The sequence below is a fragment of the Peromyscus maniculatus genome, chromosome 4 (assembly GCF_049852395.1).
Source record: "Peromyscus maniculatus bairdii isolate BWxNUB_F1_BW_parent chromosome 4, HU_Pman_BW_mat_3.1, whole genome shotgun sequence".
Taxonomy (NCBI): domain Eukaryota; kingdom Metazoa; phylum Chordata; class Mammalia; order Rodentia; family Cricetidae; genus Peromyscus; species Peromyscus maniculatus.
This window is the reverse complement of record NC_134855.1, coordinates 27,998,445-28,023,445: the sequence shown is the minus strand read 5'-3', so window position 1 is coordinate 28,023,445 and position 25,001 is coordinate 27,998,445. Positions and strand designations below refer to the sequence as shown.

The 25,001-nt window shown below is 45.9% G+C and overlaps 1 protein-coding gene across 3 annotated transcripts in view; it reads right to left on the bottom strand.

Moving 5' to 3' along the window:
• Kif5c (kinesin family member 5C) overlaps nucleotides 1-20,515 on the bottom strand; it is a 160,555-nt gene extending 140,040 nt beyond the window's left edge. Inside the window, exons 1-2 of one of the 3 annotated variants that reach the window (XM_042275271.2) lie at nucleotides 20,329-20,512; nucleotides 19,979-20,113 (exon numbers count right to left, since the gene is read on the bottom strand). In XM_042275271.2, coding sequence (XP_042131205.1) covers nucleotides 19,979-20,104 — 126 coding nt within the window. In that variant the 5' untranslated portion in view covers nucleotides 20,105-20,113; nucleotides 20,329-20,512. Of the gene's footprint in view, nucleotides 1-19,978 lie in introns of all 3 variants that reach the window. The other 2 variants (XM_076569432.1, XM_006974286.4) reach the window with 2 other exon arrangements.
• Between the last annotated feature and the right edge of the window lie 4,486 nt (nucleotides 20,516-25,001).

The window sequence follows — 25,001 nt, the reverse complement described above, 5'->3', positions numbered from 1 at the left end:
CCGGCAAAACATACCAATTTTAAACTGCATCTTAACCAACATGCCACCCATCTGGCAAGGTGATTTTACTAGTCCCTGGCATTGTGTGTTGCTCAGCACTAGAGTCCACCTATTGCGTCTGTAACTCTCATATTTTATAGTCTGTCAAGTGGATTGTAGAGCTGAGCAGGAGAGAAGGATGGTAAAGAGTGGGGTTTTGATGTCCTCTTCAAAGGCACCTTGGGAAATCTGATGTTTGACAGGATCTGTAACCCCCGCCCCAGTAGCCCAAGACATGCACCTGCTATGTGCTGGTTTGCAAATCAGACTCATTAAGTCATAACCAGTGCACTGGCTAATTTTAAGTCAACTTGATACAAACTAGTCATCTGACAGGAGGGAGCCTCAGTTGAGAGAACGCCTCCAGAAAATTGGGCTGTAAGCAGACAAAGCTGTAGGGGATTTTCTTAATTAATGATCAGTGGAGGAGGTCCATTGATCAGCCCACTGTGGGAGGGAACACCCCTGGGCTGGCGGTTCTGGGTTCTATAAGAAAGCAGACTAAGCAAGCCATGGGGGAGCAAGCCAGTAATCAGCACCCCTCCACGGCCTCTCTGTGAAGAGACACCATGACCACAGCAACTTTTATAATGGGAAGCGTTTAATTGGGGCTGGCTTACAGTTTCAGAGGCTTAGTCCATTATCACCATGTCAGGGAACATGGTGGCCGGCATGGCAGTGTGGTGCTGGAGAGGTAGCTGGAAACTATACCCTGATCTTCAGGCAAAGAGAAAGGAAGAGGAACTGGACCTGGCATAGGCTTTTGAAACCTCAAAGTGTATCCCCAAGAACACACTTCCTCCAGCAAGGCCACACCTCCTAATCTTTCTCAAACAGTGCCCCTCCCTGGTGATCAACCAGGCAAATATACGAGCTTGTGGGGACCTTTCTTATTCAAAACACCACAGCTTCTGCATCAACTCCTGCCTCCAGGATTTTGCCCTGTTTGAGTTCCTGCCCTGACTTTCTTCACGGATAGACTATGGTATGGAAGTGTAAGCCAAGTAAACCCTTTCCTCTTTAACTTGTTTTTGGTCAGGGGTGTTTCGTTTTATTAATAATAACCTTGACTAAGAAAACTAGCATTCTTTGCAAAGGGTCAATAAGACAGACACGAGGAAAGATCCGGCTATCACACTTCAACAGTGTCATTTCATGAAGCGAGTAGGTCTGGTGAGTATCTCTGCGCCCATGTGCTAAGCTGTGACCAGAAGCATTTCTTGGGTTTCTTAGTAAAATACATAATGGTACCCATAATGCAAAAAGAAAAACCGCTGCTCTAGAACTACTCTCACTAGAACCCTGGCTGGGGGGGGGGGGCGCTTCCTGAAGAGGATGCTTTTACAGGAACTTGGTCCCAAATGGCTGTTAATTCTCAGCTTCTTAATTTTTGTTGTCTTTCATTCCAGACAGTGCCAGTAAGGCAAGATAAGGGGATGATGCTAGAATCACTATCCTCTTTCTGTACCAGGGCACTCTCAATTCCTTATCAACGCATTTGTCTGGCATTCTCCTTTGAATAAAATAGGCAAGACATACGTGTGATGGTGCTCCAGAGGGTGGTCTGGGTGCTGCAGACCTATGTCTATGCAGGCATATGCTGCACTAAAACACAAGAACCTGGATTTCAGGGATGTGTCTCCAGACTCACAGGCCTCCAGGTGCAATAGCATCTACCCCATAGGGAAATGAGGGAAAGCTGGCCTGCCTCTGGCATGGCCCCATTGCTCCCTGCTGGCAGGCTCCGGACAGGTGTGGTTTCACTGCTTACACGAGCTAATCTCTAAGAGGGCTCACCTAGGGTCCCTACTGTGGAGTCTTGACCCAGTCTCTAGGAAAAACTCAGGAAGCCATCATAGGCTCTAACCTCCAGGGCAAGTCTGATCTCTTAGAGACTAAGGAGCATGTGTCCCAAACTCAGATGTTGATGATGGGGGGACCCTAATCCAGTCAGCTCCCTGTATCCTTAAAAGAGAAAGGAAGAGACATCAGATAACAGAGAGAGAGAGAGAGAGAGAGAGAGAGAGAGAGAGAGAGAGAGAGAGAGAGCAAGCAGGGGTTGGGGGTAAGGACACATGAGAAAGTCTATAAACCAGGAGGATAGCCTTCACCGAAAATCAACTTTGGTACTCTGGATTTCTGGCTTCCAGACAGTGAGAATACAGCTTTCTGATGTCTAAGCCGCTCTGACTGCAGTATCATGTTTTGACAGCAAAACAGCCTAATAGACTAATAAATAAACTGCCAGGTCCAAAGGGTACACACACACACACACACACACACACACACACACACACACACACACACACACACACAGGCAGGCCCACTGACTCAGTTCAAAATTGAGTCTAGCTCCAGCTCAACCTGAACTATAGAAGGATTTCTGGCAGTTAGATAAAAGCCAACATTCCTTAGGAACTTTTGAAACCAATTCCCATCTACCAAAAGGAGTCACTCCCTCACCTCTGGCGGAAGGGACATACGGCTGGCTCCATTGAGATGTAACTGTAGTTTTATATGAAAGCCCATGCAGGCCTCCAGGCTCCCTCAGTCCCTATCCACAAGTATTGTTACACGTTTCAAAACCCCATGCTGGCCCTTCTCACCTTAGATCCCTGCTCTCTTTGTACTCTCTGTCCCTGGCTACTCCTGATATTCTCAGCTCGCTCTCTCTCTCTCTCTCTCTCTCTCTCTCTCTCTCTCTCTCTCTCTCTCTCTCTCTCTCTCTCTCTCTCTCTCTCCTATTCTCCTTTCTTGTTATTCTCCCCTCTTTCACAGATAGCCCTGGCTATGTTCATGGCCAGTTTGCTTCTTTTTTCTCTCCGCTCTGGACTCTTCCAGATGCCCCTGGCTATTTTCGCTCTCTTGTACCTACAATAAAAACCTTCCTATTCCCAGCAGCAGCCCTGTCGGCAGTTTCTTTACTGTGCCCACTGGCATATATACACTACCTAAATAGAACTGGGTTTCTATGCACTGTGATTTTTCTACCATCAGAAGTCTCAGCAACTCCAAGAAGCTATTTTGAAATAGAAATATTAAAATAAGATAGAGAAAGCATGTGATAGCTGTAAAAAGATTTTATAGATTCAAGGCCAAGCAAAATCACACACACACACACACACACACACACACACACACACACACACGCACACACACACACACCTTAGGACTAATTAAACAGTCCTGAAGTGTTTCCCATACCTAGCGTGAAGGGTAGCAGCTGGGCCAAGGACATGCCTCGTGATGGCAAAGGCAGAATCAACGGGCGCTTCCTGGGTGTCAATTTGATTAGAATAACTCATAATTTATTCTTGTTACTTTTTTTTAATTGATGGCTGCTTTAGGATACATTCTTTTCCATTCTTGCCGTGTATTTGGTTGTGCGTGTCTGTGCACATGTGACGTGCTGCATGCACAGCATGGGTGCAGATCAGGGAGCAACTGGCCGGAGTCAGTTCTCTCCTTCTACCGTGTGGTCTTGAGCATGAAACACAAGACTTAACCACTCGGCCATCCCACCTGCCCTTTGTTACATATGTCTGTATGTATCATATTCTAGAATTGAATTAATAAACAAGGTGTTGAAATCATTTAACCCACATAAGACAGTGGACAATATGGGGGACATGTCTACTTTTTACTCTTATGAATATGTTTAATGATCCTAAAGAACATATAAATGAAATACAAAAGAAAACTAAAGAGAGTAAGACGGAGTTAGCGAGAAGGCTCGGTGGTTAAGAATGCTTGCAGGGACCCAAGGTCTACTCCACGTACCCACGTCAGATGGCTCACAGCCGCCTGCAACTCCCACTCCAGGAGAACCAATGTCCTCGTCTGTCCTCCTTGGGGACCTGCAGACACACGGACATGCATATGTGCACACCCAGACAGAAAGACACACATACACATCAATGAAATAAAACCAAAACATTTAAAGAAAGAAAAGGCAAGTACAATAGAATATCTGTGATCACTAATACTTTTGTAGCCCTTTCTCTGTCCCCCATCATGTCCGTTCCCTGTAATAAGCAAGCTAGGACAAGCCACCAACTACCCTTAAAAAACGTATTAGATGATCTATAAACAGCTTTGAATATCAGATTCTGTGGCTCAGATTGATTTATTATATATATACTATGTATATGTTTATTTGAAATGTAAGCGTTGGCTGAAATCAACCCACACTCCTTGGCAATGGAAATAATAGCTGTGGGGCTAGAACAGTTATTCAATGGCTGGTTATTAGGAAAACACAGGGGAGCAGACAGCCAAGGAAGGAAGTTTCTTATTTCTTTTCTTTTCAAGGCAATTTAGGTAAATTATAGACATTTTCCTTTCAGAGTGGAAGACTATCAATAGAATTTTAAGTGTGGCTCATTTATATTAATGTCTTCAATTTAGAACTTCGTGGTTTTGTCTTCTTTTATGATATCAGCCTTCATCTGAAATTAAGATAATTTTTTTAAGATTAGTACACTGCAGATCAAGAGAGGAGTGTTTTGTGTGTGGATTCCAGGTTTTAGTAGAAAAGGAAATAATTTCACAGCAATCATCTTCTGTGCTTAATGAATCTGAATGCATCCCATTCAAAACAATATGAATGTATTCAGTATAAAAGAATTTTTTATTCCTTGAAAATGAAACCATTTTGCCAAATCTGTCACATCCTTAAAGGTGTTTCATCTTCAATAACCTATTCAGTGTCAGTGGTGTTGCTGTCGTGTGTGTGTGTGTGTGTGTGTGTGTGTGTGTGTGTGTGTGTGTGTGGTGTTGCTGTCGTGTGTGTGTGTGTGTGTGTGTGTGTGTGTGTGTGTGTGTGGTGTTGCTGTCGTGTGTGTGTGTGTGTGTGTGTGTGTGTGTGTGTGTGTGTCTGCCCATCTCTCTTACTAGACAGTTACTTTGGATCCTATTCTGAAGGTGCAGGTCCATCGATCGGCCCCATGGTTGGGGGTCTGTGGTGGTGACGGCACTTGGCAAAGGAAAGGAAGAGGCAAGGTGGCACAGACCTCTTTGGGGGCACACACCAATGACCTCTGACCTTCCAGTAAGTCCCACCTATTACCTACCATCTCCACAAAGTGCCAAACTGGGAAGTAATTCCTAACACACGAGCTTTTCTAGAACAGTCTAGCATGCAAACGGTAGCAAGAGTATACTCCTTAAAGAATCTCTGTCTCTACAGTTGGGTCCTGTAAGAAGGAAGCATGTGTGTGTGCGCCCACATGTGTGTGTGTGTGAGTGCACATACACATACACACACACACACACACACACACACACACACACACACACACACACACACACCAGGAAGAAAAAGAAGAAACTCTACCTTCCCTAAAAATGGGCTGAAGCTAGCTCAGTGGGAAAGCATTTATCTAAAATGAACAAGGCCCTGGGTTTAACCCCAGTACAAGAAAAAAAAAATAATAATGATTAGTAATAATAGAAAAGGCCAACAAACATCGTCCGAAACTACCATTGTACATTGAGGAGCCACAGCATACGCCATATTCCAAACTGGATGAGTCTCAGCCACAATACAGGAACCTCCCGGGGACATTCATACCATGAGCAAAATATTATGTGGAGTGTGACTAAGTTACGCACGCTCGGCTCTGTGTGATTCCTTCAAATGTGGTGATCTATATACAGTACCCCGGAATAAGAACAGGCTGGTCCCTCAGCTACACGCATGAAACACGGTTTGTTCATCCTTCTGTCAACACGTCCAGGACCTCCTACAGTAGAAAGCCACTCGGGACTGGTGAGAAATGGATGTTCTATATCGTACCATCGGCCGTAAAACTGTGGAAAGCAAACAGTAATCGTATCCTCCCTCCTGGGAACCTAAAAGGGGCCAAGAGAGGCGGCACTAAGAAAAGGTCTTACGGCAGGAGTTCTAACCCAGTCACAAGCCACGGCAGTTAAACAGGTTGACTGAGTCAAATTTCATTTCCTCGAGTCACTTTGAAGACCTCCCTGCCTGAATGTATTACTGCTTCCTCCACACTGGCCTCTCACGAGTGGCCACCCGGTGCTCCACTGTCCTTTGGACACAGCATGATCAGCTGCCCGTCTTTCCTCCCCTGTACAACGCTTACAGCACCCTTCTTTATCTCCTTCAGTACCATGTAGTTTGCATGTAATGCGTGTGTCTTCATTTACCAAATTTTAAAGTAACCATTTAACCAAAGTCATGGGCAACATTTCCACAAACCAATTACTTGAAGTGAATAGTGCTCCATGCCATAGTTAAGGACAGCAAGTCTTGAGGTCATTCCAAGTATAAATCACCACCTCCACTCAATTCTTCTGTCAGCCACTGGATGTTGGGACTACAGTACAATGTTGCGCCCAAATCCGTCCTTCTTTCGTATTGCCAGGTTGGACACACACACACACACACACACACACACACACACACACACACACACACAGCCTGACCCTGGGAATGCTCACAGGCAGTAATATTCCATTTTTTTTAAGACAGTTTACTGGATAGTTATACCATTCCTTTAAAGTTCACCTACATCAGAGCAGAGACCAGGGTTGAAAATCCCTATGGACTTTCATTAGACCACTGCTATACTTCCACTACACCAATCACCCTTTCCTTTACTTCAGAAATAGATTTGCTGCCAGATGGGCCAGCCACACATCCCTGAAGGCTGTGGAAATCAGTAGAGTCTTTGTGGAAAACAACAGGCTGATACTTAATAGGATCAGATTTAAGCGTCCACAGCATTGGACCAGGAAAATCTGCTTCTGGTTAATAAGTTCTCTAGAAATAACTGAACTAATGAAAATCGCTCCATGCGTAGAGACGCTCACCAACTACGATAGGTGCAGGATGGAATTCTCAGTGTCAAAAATGGAAAGACGGGTTAGCAAACTGCTATGTCAGCCCAATGGACACTCAGCAATCACTAAAAAGTAGCATTATGAAGGCATTATACCACACGGACACCCCTAAGATAGCATATTAGGTCAGAAGAAAAGGGCCAGGGCTACATGTATACCCATGATGGCTATCCATTGTTTCTAACAATTGCCAACACACTAGAGAAGGGAGGATAGAAATGGTAAATAGGGGCAGATGTGTGGTGATTTGGGTGACTTCTTTGTGATAGCTAGTGCCTGCCTTCCACCATTTACAAAGAGGCTCCCTCAACCCTGCACCCATCCAGATACCAGGAACCTGCAGGGAGGGGGCAGATTTTCAGCACTGAATCAAATTCCTGCGAAGAGCTGTGTGGCCTTCTCCACCTGAAGGCAATCTCTTCCACTGATGCACAAAGGAAAGGCACCTGAGAGTGAGTGACAGAGACAGCTTCCTGGCTTCCCCGGCTTCCCACTTCCGCTCGGCATTCTCCACACCCTAATGGGTGCTTTCTGTCCCACTGGGCGGATCGATCTCATTAGAAGTCCCAATGCTAATGGAAAATGCATTTCCAGGACAAAGGATTTCCATCAGTCCTACACCAGCGACAGCATGGTGACAGAGGGTAAGGAGCCGATTTGCAGTCACTGCGGAGTTTCTTGCCTGGAAATTGAAAGCAGCTCCGGAGCCGCAGGGGCATGGGTGAGGCCCCGAGTCCCTCCCTGCCAAAGGCTGGCCGCAAGGCTGCCTGCAGGGTCGACCATGGAGGCCGGAAGCAAGGTAGTATGGTGGCATTTCCCAGAATCCGTGGGATCCAGTCACCTGTTGGTGCTCTCGGTTTCATTCATTAGGCACCAGTCCCCAAAAAACCCCGCCTTAATAAGGGCATGGTCGAGCTGCTGTTCCCAGAGGCTCTCAAAGGTGACCCACAATGTCCCAGCATTTGCATGGAGACCGGAAGGGACACAGATAATCGGGAAAGGGAGGGACCAGGCCAGCACACACCCCGCTCACACCTCTCCTCAGCAGTATTACAAACTGAAACGTAGAGAGTAGTTATGGAGAACCTCGAGATAACTGGAGCCAAGTTTACATTTACCAAGTGGATTCCTCGAGATAAGGGACGGAGGGTCCATCAGCCTGCTGTCCCCAACAGAACCGGACGTGTTTTCTCCACCTCAGCAAGGCTCTGCCTCCACTTCTCTGTGGGCAGTTATTTGCAAAGTTCCTTTTTCCTTCTGGCTCATGGCAGGGCTCAGGATGCTTAACTGAGTTGAGCACTCAGTAGGCCTTCCATACACGGGAGTGGAACTAAACCCAGTGACTGGAAAGTCCGAACACCGTGCCTAAATGCTAGGGAAGTTGTCCGAGAGGACGAACGCCGGCCCCCAGTGCAGTTTTAAATTTCATAGTAGTCACAGCTTCCTAAAGCAAAAATGAAGTCAGACACATTCCACCCAAAACATCCCTGCCATGTGTAATGGATCTCATCCGTGCTAATGACGTCTTTCACCACAGTTTCTGTTGGTTTAGTTGCGGGGAGGGTACTTACTGTTTTATTGTGTTTTTTGATACTAAGTCTTCAATGTCTGGTGCATATTTTACAAGTACTAAACATCCTAACGTGGACGGATTATATTTCAAGTTACTCAAAAGACAAATGTGGCCAGCGGCCACCAGACTGCTCAGAGAGGAGTTCCCAAAAAATGTTACAATGCACAAAATACCTCCTTTAAAAGGAAACATTTGGGAGTGACAATGAACATATTTAATGACAATTTTTCCATAATCTACTTGGTACTGCTTTAGATTGATTTTAGGTAGTTTTTTTTAAGGGGGGGAGTGCCGAGGTGGGGAGAGACAGTTGCATGAACTTGCTTGCATGTGTAGAAGCCAGAGATCATCTCAGGGTCCTTTATGGCTCTCTGCCTTACTTTCTGAAATAGTCTCTTAGCAGAGCCTGGAGTCACAGGATTCAGCTAGAGTAGCTGGCCAGGGAGTGCCAGAACCCATGTGCCTCTGCCCCTCCAGGGCTAGGATGTGACAAATGGGTATCTATTTCTCTCCTTGCAAATGTTTTTGGACAAATCTAGATCAGAAAATCTTGAAGCAAGTCTTTGTCCACAGCCATGTTTACCTTGAAAATTTGGTGAACGCATGTGCACGCGCATGCTGTTTGTCTAGCAGAGAGGACTTCGGATGCTGTCTCCTACTAGTTTAAACAGATTAATAGCTGGCTGTGCGATTTTGTCGGCACTTTCCAAAGAGCTACACATTCTTCTTCTAACGCTAATGTTTCTCTCACATATATTATAAACATGAACTTATTTAATGGGATCAGGAATTTAATGGGATCACAATGACATTAGCACCGGGGACCCAAGAACACCACCGTCTCCTCTAAAATTCAGCGGCTCCTTTATTCCTCCACCCTTCCATTGGATTTGTCCCACACAGGAATCCCGTGACACACGCATGGCGTAGGTAGAGCACCAGCACTCACCATCCTAACACAGAGCCTAGTCCAAGGGCAGGTGAGGGGGATTACACTCTCTACTCTCCTCACCCCACCCGCCTCCTCCCCTGCTGCCCGGGCCTCCAGGAACTGGAGACTAGTTCAGCTGGACCTGGAATTTGTGAGCTGCTCACCGCCAGTAAGGACTGGAAAAGAGCCCTGGTGGCCAGCCCAAGAAGCTACACTCTGCAGAGGTCAGTTTACCTCAGTTTACCACAGAAGTCAAACACAGGAAGTACTGATTCAGGATCCTACCCCATCAGAAACCGAGTCTAACAGAGGTCGAGAGACCGGCCAATCAGACTGGCGTCTGTCCCTCCCTTTGGGGTGGGTGTTAGCTATGGGAGAAATAAAGTCCCTTCCTCCACGACTCTCCAAGGTTTCTGATGTCAGAGGGAGCGGTTATTTACCCCAGTTCCCAGATGGAAATCAATAACCTCTGAGGAGCAAGGTTCCAGACAGGTTTTGAGGAAAAACTACACTACAACCTCCCCAGAGACTCAAGCAGACAGCTCTGGGCTCCTCAGGAGGCGAAGGTGGAGCAGGAAACTGGAGCAAAGCCCTGGGAGGGAGTCTGGAAATAAAAAAGTCCCTAGGTCTTGTCAGTCCAGAGCTGTGTGACCAAGATCTTCATATAACATGCTTCTAAAGTCATATTATTGGTCTGTCGCTCCTCAGAACCTACCCTGCCAAGTGTTGAAACACGAATTACCTCCATCTGTTTTCTTTCCCATTTTCCTCCACTTCTCTCCTCTTTTATGGAGAAACTACTGAACTATTTTCCTTACATGCTGCACCAAATTTTATTCTCACACACTCCCTCATCCCCTGAAGATGTGGTTCCCCATATTCGATTCGCACCAAGGATGAAAAGATAAGATGAAAATCTCCCAAACACACCTGAAAGAACCTCTCCCAATCGCGGATCAAACACGGCTGAGTCCGGCGGTTTAGAGACAAATGGCATGCATTTGCCCGTCCCTGGCCCGCGCGGGTCCCCCCCCCCCCCCCCCCCCCCCGGCATCTCCACAAGCTGGTGCAGCAGCAAGGCAAAGTCACAGAGTGTGGAGCATTTTCAGCCGCCTTCGGACCTCGAAGCCACCAGCCTTGCTTGATGCAAAAGGATAAGAATATGAGCACTCTTGGCAGAGCCGGGTCTGGAATTCTGATCCGCCCTTGTCACTGTGTGCATGCTCCTGCCTCCACAAGGCCTCTGTCCCTGTAGAGTCCCCTTGTGTTGTGTCAGGGTCAACATTTCTCTCTCCCCAGGGGAAGAGAGTCCCTGTCAATCAAAAGTACCTGCCAATCCAATTCAAACACACTTGTGGGGTCTGAAATTTATGAGGTGGTGGGTACTTGTCAGTGAGGAATTACTGGTAGTGTTTTAGTTACTATGGTCTTTCACAGTTATATTTAAGGGTTCGGACCTTTTAGAGGTCTGAAGTCTGGGGATCAAATGACATAAAATGTGAGGTCCCGCCATAAAGGAATTTAGTGAGTATGGGAAAGGTTAGGAGATGATGGGGGAAAGGATTGGCTATTTGGTGATGATGGTTATATTTGATTAAGACTGGTCAGGGGCACATGGGGATGTGTCCTTTTATTCTTTCCACTCTGGTATTCTTTCCACTCTGGTGTACATTTAAATTCTTACTGTTTTTTGTTTGCTCGTTTGTTTTTGTAAAGAGCAACTAGTAATCAAGAAAAGAGAAACAAAAGTCCTCTTTCTAGGGCCTTTCTGACAGGGCTATTTGGTTCCTACTCAGCGCCCCACTTCCCTGGGCTATCACAGGCCATTCAATGTCAACAGAAGAAGGAACGGTACATCCATCCTATTTCACTTTAAAACTACAACCTTGGCCTCTATCTGTGTCTGCCTCAAGAGAAAGATTTAGCTTTTGATCACCTGGAAGAAACAACATCCTCCGGGATATTGAAAATGACAGGAGTCCGCCTACAAAACCCTGCGGTTTACACTGAGACTCTGAAGGCATCGCCACGCTCTGGATCTAGGGGTTAACAGTGCATGACGAAGACACATTCCCAGTAAGAATTTAATTTAGCACAGACCAGACTGCCTGATGAGACAAACTGGCAGCGATTCCACAGGGCAAGCAGAGAAGCGAGACTATAAAATACAGGACAATTCCCCATCTCTAAATCGCTTCCTCTCCAGACTGTGGATGCCCTAGAATCGTAGCTAACCTTCACCCTGCAATCTCAATTCTAGAAATATACTTTTCCAAAATAATTGAAAATAATTTAGCCAATTCACAAAGAAGTCTGGTGGGCCGAGGTGAATAACATCTGTTTATAATGGGTAAAAACAGAGAAAACCCCAAATGCTCCTCAGGATAAAGCAGCTAAATAATTGGTAAAAAAAAAAAAAAAAAAAAATAGTGAAGTCATAAGCAATCACCAAAATGCAAATGTGTGAAATACGCCACGTAGTAAGCTGGGTTCTAGAACACACCCTATGAAACAGAATCTCTTTTAAAACAGAGTATACATGGTGGAAACAGGAAGGAGTGGCAGATGCCAGGAAACGTTAACTGGTGTTTCCTGGCCAGTAACAATGAGCTATTTTGCTGTCTTTGTGATTTCCATGATCTGACTTTTTTTTAATGAGCATATATTTTAAAAGAACCCCTAAAAAACTATTAAAAGCTATTTTTTTTTTCCTTTCTGCCATAGAATCTCAGTGCGTAGCCCAGGCTGGAGATGTTCCTGCCTCAGTCTCTTACATTCTGGGATTACAAGTGGACACTGCCACACCTAGGTCAGAGGAAAGCTATCTTATTTTAAGTGATAACAAGACCATGAAGGTACCTAAGGCAGGAAAGCCATGTCCAGAGCCAGAGAAGTCAGGGTTAGCAAATAAAGGCAGGCTCCAAGAGGAAGAAGGCCTGTCTATCCACAGACACTGGCACTAAACAACACTCTGTTCCAGGCACAGTTCCAGGCCTGGAAAACAGGGTGAATGGCCATGTTTTCCTTGCCCTCACAGGGTTTTCAGCCTAATGGGATAAAAGCATCCACTGTGCCTGACTGGGAGAATATGAGGAAAGGGCTAACCCTACCTCGTCGTCAGGAAGAGGAAAGGAGGACGTCAGAGTCCCTGAGGAAGCAGTGAAGGAGCGGAAGCAGAAAGGGAAGCCATGATGGGAAGCTAGGGAGGCAGTCTCTGGGGCATGAAGGTTGAGGAGCCGGGAGCATGGGAGGGGCACTGAGCCAGGAATGACGCAACATGGCTGGAACACGGAATAAGGGGTAAGGTTAGGGAAGTAAGCAGACAGAGGGCCCCAGATGCCTCACCAAAGCATCAGGGTCCATCCTGCAGACTCCCGGAACCTCTGAGAGACCTGGACTTTCCCAAAGAGGGTCCGTCCCACAGGAGGACAGAGAAACAGCCCTTAGCTGGCCCGCATAGGGAATGGCTTCTCAATACCCGTTGTACACTGCGGCTGAGTCTGTGAATTAGGTGTCTCACATCATGCTACCCTAGAAGGGAACTGTTGCCATCATCGGCTTCCAAATGAGGAAGCCGGAACTCAGGACAGGCCAGCCATTTTCCAAGCTAAGAAGCAGCAGATCTGGGCATCCCTCCCAGGTTGACCTCACATGTTTGGGGGTGGGAGACACTAGAATGGATTTCAACTGTTCTCTCCCAGTCTCTCCATATTTACAAATGATCACAAATGTGTGCAACCATTCCTACCAAAAGATATTTGGTTGCTATATAATAAGAAGGGAAAGGGAGGAGCTTATTTTTGTTTGTTTAAGAGAGGGAAGAAATAGGATGGAATTGGATCTGTCAAGGGAGCATTTTTTTTTTTTCCTCAAGAGAAACCACTTGGGAGCAGGCCTTTGTTTTTGCCTTTTTTTTTTTTTTTTAAATGAGGAAACACAGGTGAAAAATATAAGGCATGAACCACAGGGAAAACATGGGTAGAGGAGGGCTCAAACTTTAAAGGGGGGGCGGGGAGGCTGCGAGTGGAAAACATTATTAATGGGAAGAGTTGGGCCATACGAGTGCAGGTAGAGGGAAAGGAATATCTTCAGTGATTCCCAAGTTATTTAAAGAAATACGGAAATCAGCATTTATGCAGACTGGCTGCCAAGCACGGGAAAAGAACAACCTTCAGTCAGAATACATTTACAACATGACTATACAATCTACAGTAGTGCAGACAGAAAGCATTGTAAATAAATAAATAAACAGCTTCTGCCCAAGGAACTTATAATGTAGTGGGGAGAAGACACACACACACACACACACACACACACACACACAGTCTTGGGCATGATTGCTTCAGATAAAAAAACAGCTAACGGAACCTATAACTACATGGAACATGAGCTTTGACCACAAATAAGATGAAGAGTGGCTACTTGAGCAGGAGATGGGGGGGGGGGGAACGACACAGATGCCTAAGAAACGCAAGAAGGGTGTTCAGAGGATAGCCAACGTATGGCAAGACGACTCTGCATGAACAAAGCGGACTCTGGAAAGAAGGGAATGTATAAGGGGGATGGAAGATCCAGGAGATAATTCAGGTTGGACATTTTCTTTGGGCCAGAGAACGATCAGTTCATTTTAGCCTAAAGACTCTGTTAGATAGTTCTCCCCCACTTTTACTATGAGAAAACTGGGGCCCGGGAAATAGTTAAGTCACTGGAGAAAAGTGTCACCACTAGCTAGGGAATCCATACTCAGTTCTGCCTGACTGTCCAGCTGCCTCTACACAGCTCTTCACTTATGATGCACCAACTGTATGCCTCCCTGGAAATGGTGAGGACTTATAGCAGTGTAGGGAGCATGTTCCAGCCTATCACTACTCCCTGGAGTTGGTGCACGTCAATATTTGACAGCCTTTTTATAGAAAATTACTAATCTATTTTCAGGAAGAAGAAATGGCTCCGAATTTGGAGCACGGGATGAAGGGCTGAGACACCGAGACACTGCTAGTTTAGTACGCACTTAAACAAAATGACTGCCTATGCTATTTAAAACTTTGACTTAAAATGTTACTGCTTTTAGACAGGAATGCAAAAATGGTCCAACCGCTTTGAAAAAGACTTTGGCAGTGTCTTATAGAGTTAAACATATAGCTACCAAATGATACAGCAGTCCCACTTCTAGGCATTCAACCAAGAGAAACAAAAATGTATGCTCACATAAAATCTATATGCAATCACTTACAGCAACTTTCTTCATAATCATACCTATTGGAAACAACCCAGGAGTCCTTCAGAAGATTGACGGGTAAGCACTGTGGTATGTCCATACATACAATGGAAAAATATTATACAAAATAGCAACAAACCTATTTATATATGCATATACCCAATATAAGTAAATCACAAAGAGTTGCTATGTGAAAAAAAAAATCCAGACTCAAAGAGATATTTATCATTTTATGAGAACCTGGGAAAAGTAAAATTACAGAGCAGGAAAACAATGAGTGGCAGCTGGGAGGGTGAATAGAGAATTACTGTCGGTGTGTGCACGTGCGTGCGTGCGTGCGTGCGTGGTGTGTGGTGTGTGTGTGTGGTGTGTGTGGTGTGTGTGTGTGTGTGTGTGTGTGTGTGTGTGTGTGTGGTGTGGTGTGTGTGGTGTGTGTGTGTGTGTGTGTGTGTGTGTGTGGTGTGTGTGTGTGTGTGTGTGTGTGTGTGTGTATGGAGTTTGTGCTATTTTGCTGTGAGATGGAAATGTTTTATATAGCCTAGTATAGCATTATATGTTAGGCAGATTAATGTTCCTCAAAGATGCCCACACTCGCTAGCCCCATTAGATGTCAATGTTATATGATAAATGGGATTTTGTACAGGGAGTTAAGCTTGCTAAATACATAACAATAGGATGAGAAGGTCTCAGATGATCGTGGAGGGGCCTACAAGCCACTGACTTCTGCCACCGCCTTCAGTGAAGAAAGTGAGGTAGGAAAGGCCATACTGAAGAACCATCCAGAACTGGCCAAGTCAGAGCTCTTTCAGCAACAGAGATGCTCCACAGCCAAGAGGCAGAGCCCCCAGTGATGGATGACTCACCCGGATTTTAGCGGCTAATGAAGGTGTCATCTGAGAAGTCCTATAAATCCGGTCATTTTCTCTGATGGATTAATGTGATACAAGAAAAAGTCCCCTTTCTCTTCATGAGCCCTCCCCTCCCACTCCGGCTCACCACCGGTGTCGGTAGCTCTCCCAGTTTCCAACAAGCTGAGCACAGCATTTTCGTCTCTAATTTTCTATAGCCCTGTTAGTGTAATTAATGTTCTCGTATAAAGCCCGCTCAGAGGATTGGCACTTAAAATTGCTTGTTTTAACTATTTCCATATCCTGCTGTCTATAAAATTAAGTCACTAAGTTACTATATCAAAGTAGAGACCGGAGTGGTCATTTAGTCAGGAAAGCACATGCTACACAACAAGCCTGAAGACTCAAGCTAACCCCTAGTACTCACATAAGAAGTCAGGTGTAAGGGCATGCATTTGTAATGCCAGGGCCGGGGAATCAAAGGTAGGTGCGTCCCTGGCTCTCAGTGGCCAGCCTGCCCGGCCCGATGGCAAACTCCAGTTCCAGTGAGAGACCTTGTCTCAAAACAAATAAGATGGAAAGCAATTGAGGAAGACACCTCAATGTCAACCTCTGGCCTCCACACACATGTACACACACTTGTGCTTGCACGCATGCGCCCACACATACACATACAAGAAGAAAATATATTAAAGATTTCCAGACTTACAAAGAGAACAGTAAATATTACAATACCAATACCATGGATAAGGCCCTAGAAAGTACAAAGGAGCAACACCCTGATGGTCCTTATCCCTCCAGTAGCTGACAATATCACTAGATATGTAATCAAATTAACAATATTATAAGGAGAACCGTGTGAGACCATATACAAAACAAGCGTGTCTGTGATGGTGTAAGAAAGAAATGTCCTCTATGGGCTCATGTATTTGAACACTCGGTCTCTGGTTGGTAGTGATGTTTGGAGAGGTTATGGAACTTTTTAGGAGGCGTGGCCTTGCTGGACAAAGCAGTCCCCGGGGCCTGGCTTGGAGAGTTGAGCCACACTCCCACCCTCAGTTCACTCTCCGCCGGAGTTGGCGGCAAGGATGTGCTAGCTAAGCTTCTCGCCCTGGCCGTCTGCTGCCATGGGTCCCCTGCCATTGTGGACTTTCCCTCTGGAACCAGAGGCCCAAATAAACTCTTCCAGAAGGATTTGGTCATGGCCTTCTATCACAGCAACAGAAAGGGGGTGAATACAGTATCATTGGGTCGAAGTACAGAGGCTGGGGCTGGAAAAGTCGGGGCTGGAGGAGCGGACGGGAGGTTTTACATAGAGGCTTCAAATACAAAGCAGGGGCGGTGAGGCTACTCTTCCAAGACTGTGCATTTCCTTAAAGGAGAACCCTTGAAATTCCACCTGAAAAATCTTTCTCAATGTACAACACCATAAGGACTGAAGAGGACTTTAAGGGGGGAAAATGATCTCTGCTTCAAAACTGAGAACTTCCAGGTTTCTGACCTTGGACTAACAGCTAACTCCACCAAATGTCCTCCTTTGTGTCTGCTGAGAGTGAAAGTGACACTTCTGGGTGGTTCTAAGTTCTAGGTTCTTTGGACATCCTCACCATGTACCCACTGAGGCCGTTTCTATGTATAATTGAGTCATGTACGCTTAGAAACTTTCTACGCGCTGCCGGACTGTATTTACATCTACATTAATAATTAGGAATGGGAAGGGTCCTAAGGCCAAGCCAACACAAATCCCAACACTTACCCATCTGAGAGTGGTCTGTTCCATGGACCAAAAGATGCACAAAACAATGCCCACAGCAGCAACATCCAGGCTAGCCCCAAAGGGAAGCAGGCCAACTATCTCCCAACAGCTATGGGGTTTGGTGGCTCACACCTAATCCCAGGGCTGTGGGGGCTAAAGCAGGGGGATCATGAGGTCAAAGCCAGCCTGGGCTACAAAGCTGGACTCTCTTTAAGAAAAGAAAATCTAAGGAATAAGTAAACTTAGGCATATTAATTTGGTGGAATATCACTGAGAACAAGACCAATTTGACAATTGTAATGTCAGCAATTGTGAGGTCGGTTGCCTGAAACACAACAGAAAACCTACGGTAAGGTTTTACATTAAGAAAAAGAAGCAAAATTCATATGTGATATTGAAATCAGGATATTGGTTACCCTGGGGTGCTGGAGAAGGAAAGAGAGACACCTCTAACCTCCTGAAAATGCCTGTTTCTTAGTCTGAAAGGTGGTTATAGCAAGCCTGCGCTTTGAAAAGTCGTCAAGCTCATCGATAACACTTTCCTATAGGATGCTTTATTTCAGTAATTATCTTTTTTAAAAAAAATCATTATATTAAGGAAATGTAGTAGGATGAGCAAAAACAACCTTGAAATTGAAGTGCCATATGTATATATTCACATTCACAACTTTCTGTTCAAATGTCTCTGTGTCTGCTTGTTTTAACTTAGTATTACATGTACATTTAAGCAGGGAATAAGCATAGACTCATAGTAACAGCACTAAAATTAAGAATCTCTGCTTTGCACATCTAAGAGGATTTATTGCTCTACTTCATTGGTCCTTGTCAAAGAGAAGAAAGGCGGGGGAGGAGAAGGAGCAGAGGATTAAGAGTTGAAGCAGCAGGAGATAGGGGAAGAACTTCTGGCCCTTTAAAGTATCAGAAGAAGAAGAAAAAAACAAGGTCACCAGAACATTCTCAGGCGCTGAACAATTGTTACTTTACAAACTGTTACACTGTTACAAGCCAAGAGGGCGGGACTAGAAGCAGCTAGCAACTGCCACTCTACTTGAACCACGCCTCCTCACTCAGGATCAGACTATGGTGGGATCTCCTGCTAGGAGCTGTAACCCCAGCTCCAGGCTGCCATGGATAGATCACTAGCCCATACATGCCATTAAGTATGGCATTTCCTCATCAATAATTGCAGCACACATCTTTTCTGCCAGTTAACACTAAGCAAAGGAAAAAATCCCTTTCCTACCCTCATAGGTCAGGTATCAGAATGACTGACCGCCCATCCACACAGTTTTCAGAGGTCTGTGTTTTCCCTTAACTCTGAAAGCCGGGAGGGAAGGAAGGGGTCAGGCTCTGTAGAAAAAGAAAGGCGCCTTCTTAAGCAAGATACAGGATGAAGGCCCCCGAGCCAGGGCCTGGCCTCTCATCCCCTACACAGGAAAACACCCACCTACCAGTACAACCAGCACCTGCTCGTCCAAGGCCCCTTTGCAGTGTGACTGCAGCACACACAACCTTGCCAGAGACGCTGGGAACAGCCTAGGCACGCTGGGAACAGCCTAGGCGGGGAAGCGCAGGCCTCACGCTTGAAAAAGGCTGGGTGTTCTCCAGCTATACTCTCAGAAAACTGTCACCTGTCAATCACTTGACCTAAATACAACAGTCCCTGGGGGGATGGGGAGGGGGGGATAGTCCGAGCATGCTCAGTGATGGAGATGACATCACTTAATCAATGCTGGAGTCGGGAAGGCTGCATCAGCAGCCTGGAGCGGGCTGCCAGGAACGTGTCAGTGGGGACCTAGAGGCTCGCATTAACTCAGTCCCTTCCCACGCGGCTCGAATACAAAGAGGGCACCATGGGCCACACACTCTAGGGACAGCAGACTAAGAAAGGGGGTGGGGACAAGACTAGTTTATTTCATTTGGTATATTCCCTTAAGAACTACAAGCCATTAGGATTGCCTCCCTCTTCCAGCAACCAGACTGCAGAGAGGGAGTTAAGTTGGGGAGAGGCACTGTGATGGGCGGAGGGGGGAAGGTGGGGATGGGTGGTCAAAGGGGAGACCCTGGACACGCTTAAGTAACTTCTGCTCTTGTCACGGGGGGGGGGGCTATTTAGGGACTCCCTCTCTCAGCAGATTGGACAGTCTCCCCTCCACCCAGAGCAAGCATATCAGTCTATCTGCGGACATTCGGGAGAGAGGATCTGGGGGCTGGGGGGCGTCCAGCAGAGAAGCACAAATCTAGGACAATTCGGGGCGATAGGGAGCAGGAGACATGAGAGACCGACCTCCCAGGGATACCAAGAGCACCCCTCACCTTCCACACGGGGAGCAAGGTGAAACCGCCTATGCAAGGCCCAGGCGGGGATTTTGTTTTTCTTGCACCTTTTCTCCCTACCTTTGTGGTTAAGGTCTTAAGACAAATCGAAGCCTGGGTGCATCTGTGGGTTGCAGAGCTTATACTTTTGACCAAGGCCCGGGCATCCCGACTTGCTGGCAACCCGAAACACTGCCCACGCGGCGGCGAGCGTGGGAACAATAGGCCCACCCGAGCCCCCACCCGCGAACAATGGCGGACCTCGCACGCCCCCGCCGCCCCGCGCCACCACTGCCAGGAGGGAGTCACCGGCCAAGGGCTCTCATCGGGTCCACCCGAGAGCCCAGACCCGCGGAGATGTCCGAGGGGGCGTCCGGGAGATTTCTGAAGTGCAAAGCCCAAGGAGGGGCGAGACACCAAGGCCACTTACCCCGATCACCACCGTCTCGTCGCCTTTGAATTTGGGAATGAATTTGTCCCCGCGGAGGATCTCCGCTTCGTTGAGGGGCCGGAACCGGCACATCACTTTGATGCTGCATTCGGCTGGATCCGCCATCTCCGGACGCTGCAGGAAGGGACGCGGGGATGGGTGGGGGGCCGGGCCGGGCAGCACCACCGAGGAGGCCGCGAACCAACCGCTGCCCGCAGCTAGGCCGCCTCCCGCAGCCTCCCGCAGCCTCTCAGCAGGTCATCGCGAGCCTGCACTGGACAGCCCGGCAGCTCCGCCACCGGGAAGGAGAGCAGCTTATCAGCTGGACCCCTCGCCCCCTGCTTGCTGACCTCCAGCCCGGTCCTTCGCCCTGGCCCACCTGCCCGCGACCACGCGGCGGGCGGACTAGGCGATGCGCAGGGAGGGATCCCCGTCCGGCTCAGACCTCCCGGGCTCCGGCGCGCTCAGCCATCCTGCATCAGCACCAGGGCGCTCGGGCACCTCCAGGCCCGCCCCTCTGCCCCGCCTCGGCACGGTGACGTCACCGCAGAGCCTTCCCCACCCTGGGTGTGAGCGCGGCGCATCCCGGGACTTGTAGTCAGACAGTCTACCCACAGGTGGGAAGGCAAAGATGCTTGGATTGCCTTGTGAGGACAAATCCCCACCCCACCCCACCCCCGTCCCTCGGGGAGCTACAGGACTGATGTGGCCACACAAGTCAAGAACAGAATGAAAGCCATAGTTACTATCCCCGGTTAAATCCTTTATAAAAACCAGGTCACATCTTTTCCTGATCCCACAGGAAAAAATACTTATCCACACAGTGTACAACTGAACAGCTGTGGAGTGTTTCTCGGTGTAGTAGTTTTTGCAAGAGTTCTAAAGAAAACAGGAAAGAAACGAGATTGGCATGGAAGCTAGTTAGATCTGGAAATGCCTGCATATAGGTAGTTCATAACAGGTCATAACGGTGATTCCATGCAAGTCAGGGACTTTCTCACTGCAAAACTAAGTCAGAAAACAAATCCATACACTCATATATTTAGCAGGCTACTTTAGAGCTTGAAGACTGAAACCAGCCTTTGAGTCCCAAGTCAGGAACCTCTCAACCAAGGGTGGTGGTGCAAGCTTGGAATCCCAACACTCAGAAGGCAGCTCGGAACCAAATATTTATTTATTTATTTATTTATTTATTTATTTATTTATTTATTTATTTATTTATTTATTTGACCTCTCAGTTACACTGATCAATTTCTAATCATGTTTAGAATCCTGTGGAATGAACAGAATGTATAGAAAATCAAACCCAAAGTTCCTGACAAGCCCAGACCCCCATAATCACATTTATCCCTATATACTTAGGCTCCCTCCCCTCCTGTAACTTCCTGTCTTGATGCTTACAATCTAACAGGTACCAAACTTCTTGGGACTTCTTCCATTCAGCTCTCCTGCTTTTTTTTTTCCTAATATTTGTTTAAGCCATTTGGTCTGCCATACTGACCCATTCTCATCTATCAGTGTCCTTGGGACCTTATGAAAGTTGATAGGAACATGATCAGGGCCCTGGAAGCAAATGGAGAACTTACTAGAATACAAGTGGTCTTATTTATTCAAGAAGGTCCTAAATGGCCAAGCCAGAGAAAGGGTGGGCTGCTAGGACTCTGCCTTAGGGACTACTGTCTCTGTACTGATCTTCTTACCCAAGACCCATCCCCACCTATCAGGAAACCAAGTTCCAACCGCTTGTGGGTGTCAGTCTCCGATTTAGATAAGGATAGATGGTTTTTCTAAGTTTGGATTTGAAAGCTCCTAGGGAAGGTCTATGAACCATCTGGGATTAGGCTAGCATCTACTTCTAGCACAATAAACTAGAGTCAGAAACTTTGTAACTTTCTGAAAGACCTTCATAGTCGGAAGGTTCCTGAAAGAAAACAGATGCATTCCCATGTCCCACAAGAACGCATTGGCCAATAACTGGGTGTCCATTGGACTTTGCCAACACTAACTTGTCAAGCCTAAGACTGCTTCTGCAGGAGAATTTCCCTGATGACCTGCGACTGGCTGTCCTTACTGCCTCAGGATCCTGTGTCTGCATCACTACATTTAGACAATGAATACCTCCTAGCCTTTGTCCCATCTGCAACATGGGATGCAGAGTAAGAAGCATATTGAATGAAGAACTCACCTGAGCTTGAACCTTCCTCTCTTTCCTGTGGCAAGGTATTTAATTTCCTTCAGACTCGGGCTCCTATTCTCTGTCATTGGAATAGCAATATTGCCTCAGAACTTTTTAACAAATGAACTTTTTAACAATATTACTTGTAAAGCTTTAGCATGGTGCTTTATATATATATATATATACATATATATATATATATGGCTTATATATAATAAACTACTTTTTAGATACTGTTATTCTTACTAAGTGTTGAATAAATGATTATGAATAACCCACTATTTAATTTTAGAAATATATATATGCTACTTCCATCTAGTTATACCCAGGTAGAATAGTTGTACACTGTGTGAAAATATACTGCTGTGATTGGTGTAATAAAAAGCTGAATGGTCACTAGCTAGGCAGGAGATATGGGCAGGATTTCTGGGCAGAGAAGACTCAGGGAAGAAGAGAGGAGAAGCCAGGAGACATGGTGAGGAAACAGGGGGTGCAAGATGGAAAAGAGGCACCATAAATTAACATAAATGGGTTAATTTAAGTTATAAGAGCTAGTTAGAAACAAGCCTAAGCTAAGGCTGAGCTTTCATAATTCATAAGAAGTCTCCGTGTCATTATTTGGGAGCTGGCTGGCAGGACAGAGAAAGATTTGTTACACCCAGGAATACAAGTTTCCTGCCCAGCTGAGAGGACAGATGCACTGAAGTGAATGTTTCTAAATCATTGTAAGCAATACCAATTTGATTTTCTCTCCTCAAAAGCAGCAGGGGGGGACTGGGGGAGGGGACTTTGATGCTCCTGTCTCATCTGTATCACATGAAGCAAGGCTCTGTCTCTGGCTCACATACAGTGGTCCTTTGGAAAATCACTGTTAAAATGTGGTTGAGAGATAGTTGACCTGTCAGAGGTGATTCGGTTACTAGAAGGAATTAATACCTTTTTCACAGGAGTGAGCTTACTCTCATGAGACTAGATTAGTTAGCGTGGGAGTGTTTATTACCAACCACGCTCAGCTCCCTCTGCTCTTTCCTGATTTCTCTTGTTCACCATGTGATCTTTCCCATGGAAGTTTCTTCTGGCTGTCCACCATGTGTGAAGCAGCAAGTGGCCCTTACCAGAATCCAGGCAGGTGCCGGTGTCACACTCCTGCCATTCCAGATCCATGAGCTAAATCAAACCGATTTTTATGAGTCAGCGAGCCTCAGATGGTTTGTTACAGCAACAGAAACAAAACCAAAACTTAGTATACCAGCGCTGATGTAGCAGGCTTCCTTTGGGGCCATCAACCAGCTCCCAAATCCCAAATCTGTGAGACTTATTATTAGCTACGAATGCTCAGTCTTATCTTATGCTTGTCCCACTAGCTTTTATAACTTATTTTAACCTATTTCTCTTCACCTATGTTTTGCCTTTTTACCTTTCTTTCTTTCTATATGCCCCACTTCCCTGTTTATTCCATGGCTGGCTGGCCCCAGGCGTCTCCCTCTCTTTCTCCCTCAATCTCTCCTTCTCTTCTCATTCATGAGCCTTGATTCCTTCTCCTACCAGCCCTGCCTATCCCTCTACTGCCTGACTATTGGCTGTTCAGCTTTTCATTAGACCAATCCGGTGCCTTCGGCAGGTAAAACAGCAACACATCTTTCCATAATTAAACAAATGCAGCATAAACAAATGTAACACATCTTTACATAGTTAAAGTGATATTTCACAACATGATGACATTCCTACTAACTTCCTTGGGCCCAATAGAGGATGCTCAGAACTCCATATACACTCATTTCTTTGAGAGTTTCAGAACTATGAATAATCCGGGATGCACAGAGGCCTGCCTGAGTGTCAGTGGGTTCCCTCTTCATGCATCAGTTCATCCATTCAATCATCTACTATTTACCAAGCAATAACATGTGCTCCCAATTGCTAGGTGTATGAAGTAAACCCTTATCAAGAAGGTTATCATAGGGACCCATTGAAAAGGTCACAAATACAGAAGATAGAGCATTCAGTGTATCTGAGAATACAGGCCAAGTAGAATTCAAGAAAAAAAAATATGAAGGCCACCAATGAGTAACAAGAGAAAATTTGACAAGTTTAAATATATAAAAATGTAAACTTTGGGGCCTGGCAAGATGGCTCATTGGGTAAAGAGAAGCTGTCAAACCTAACAACCCAAGTGCACCCCCTCAATCCACATGGTGGAAGGAGAGAACTAACCCTGAGAGTTGTTCTTGGACCTCCACAGGAGCGCCACGGCACACATGTAAACGCATGTGTGCAAAATAAAGAAATAAAATGTACCTTAAAGCTTTTATTCATTAAAGGATGGTACAACAACAACCACAAACAATGTAACAAGAGAATTTATAAATGATATCTATGATACAGGTTATCATATATTCAAAATATATAAATAGAACTCCTGCAACTCACACCCAAAACCAAACAACTTAAGTTTTAAAAAAAAAAAGTTGCCAAAGGAATTGAATAGACTTTCTCTGAAGACAATGTACAAATGAGTGATAAGCACAAGAAAAGACAGAGGGACAGCAATTTAAAATCTCTAAGATGCATTACTTAAAGCCTGTTAGGATGATAAGGAAGAAAGGAAGAGAGAGAAGGGGGTGGACGCCAGGGAAGGGGACAGAGAAAGAAAACATTTACAGTGTGAAAAAACTGAAGCTCCTGTGTACAGGTTTTGGTTTTTTTGTTTTTTGTTTTTTGTTTTTTTTGTAAAAAATGGTGAAACTGTTGTAAAAACAGTATCAGCCCCCTCAAATATTGAAGCATAGAATTACACAACCCAGCAATTCAGCTTCTAGGTATGTGTCCCCAATCAATTGATAATTGGGA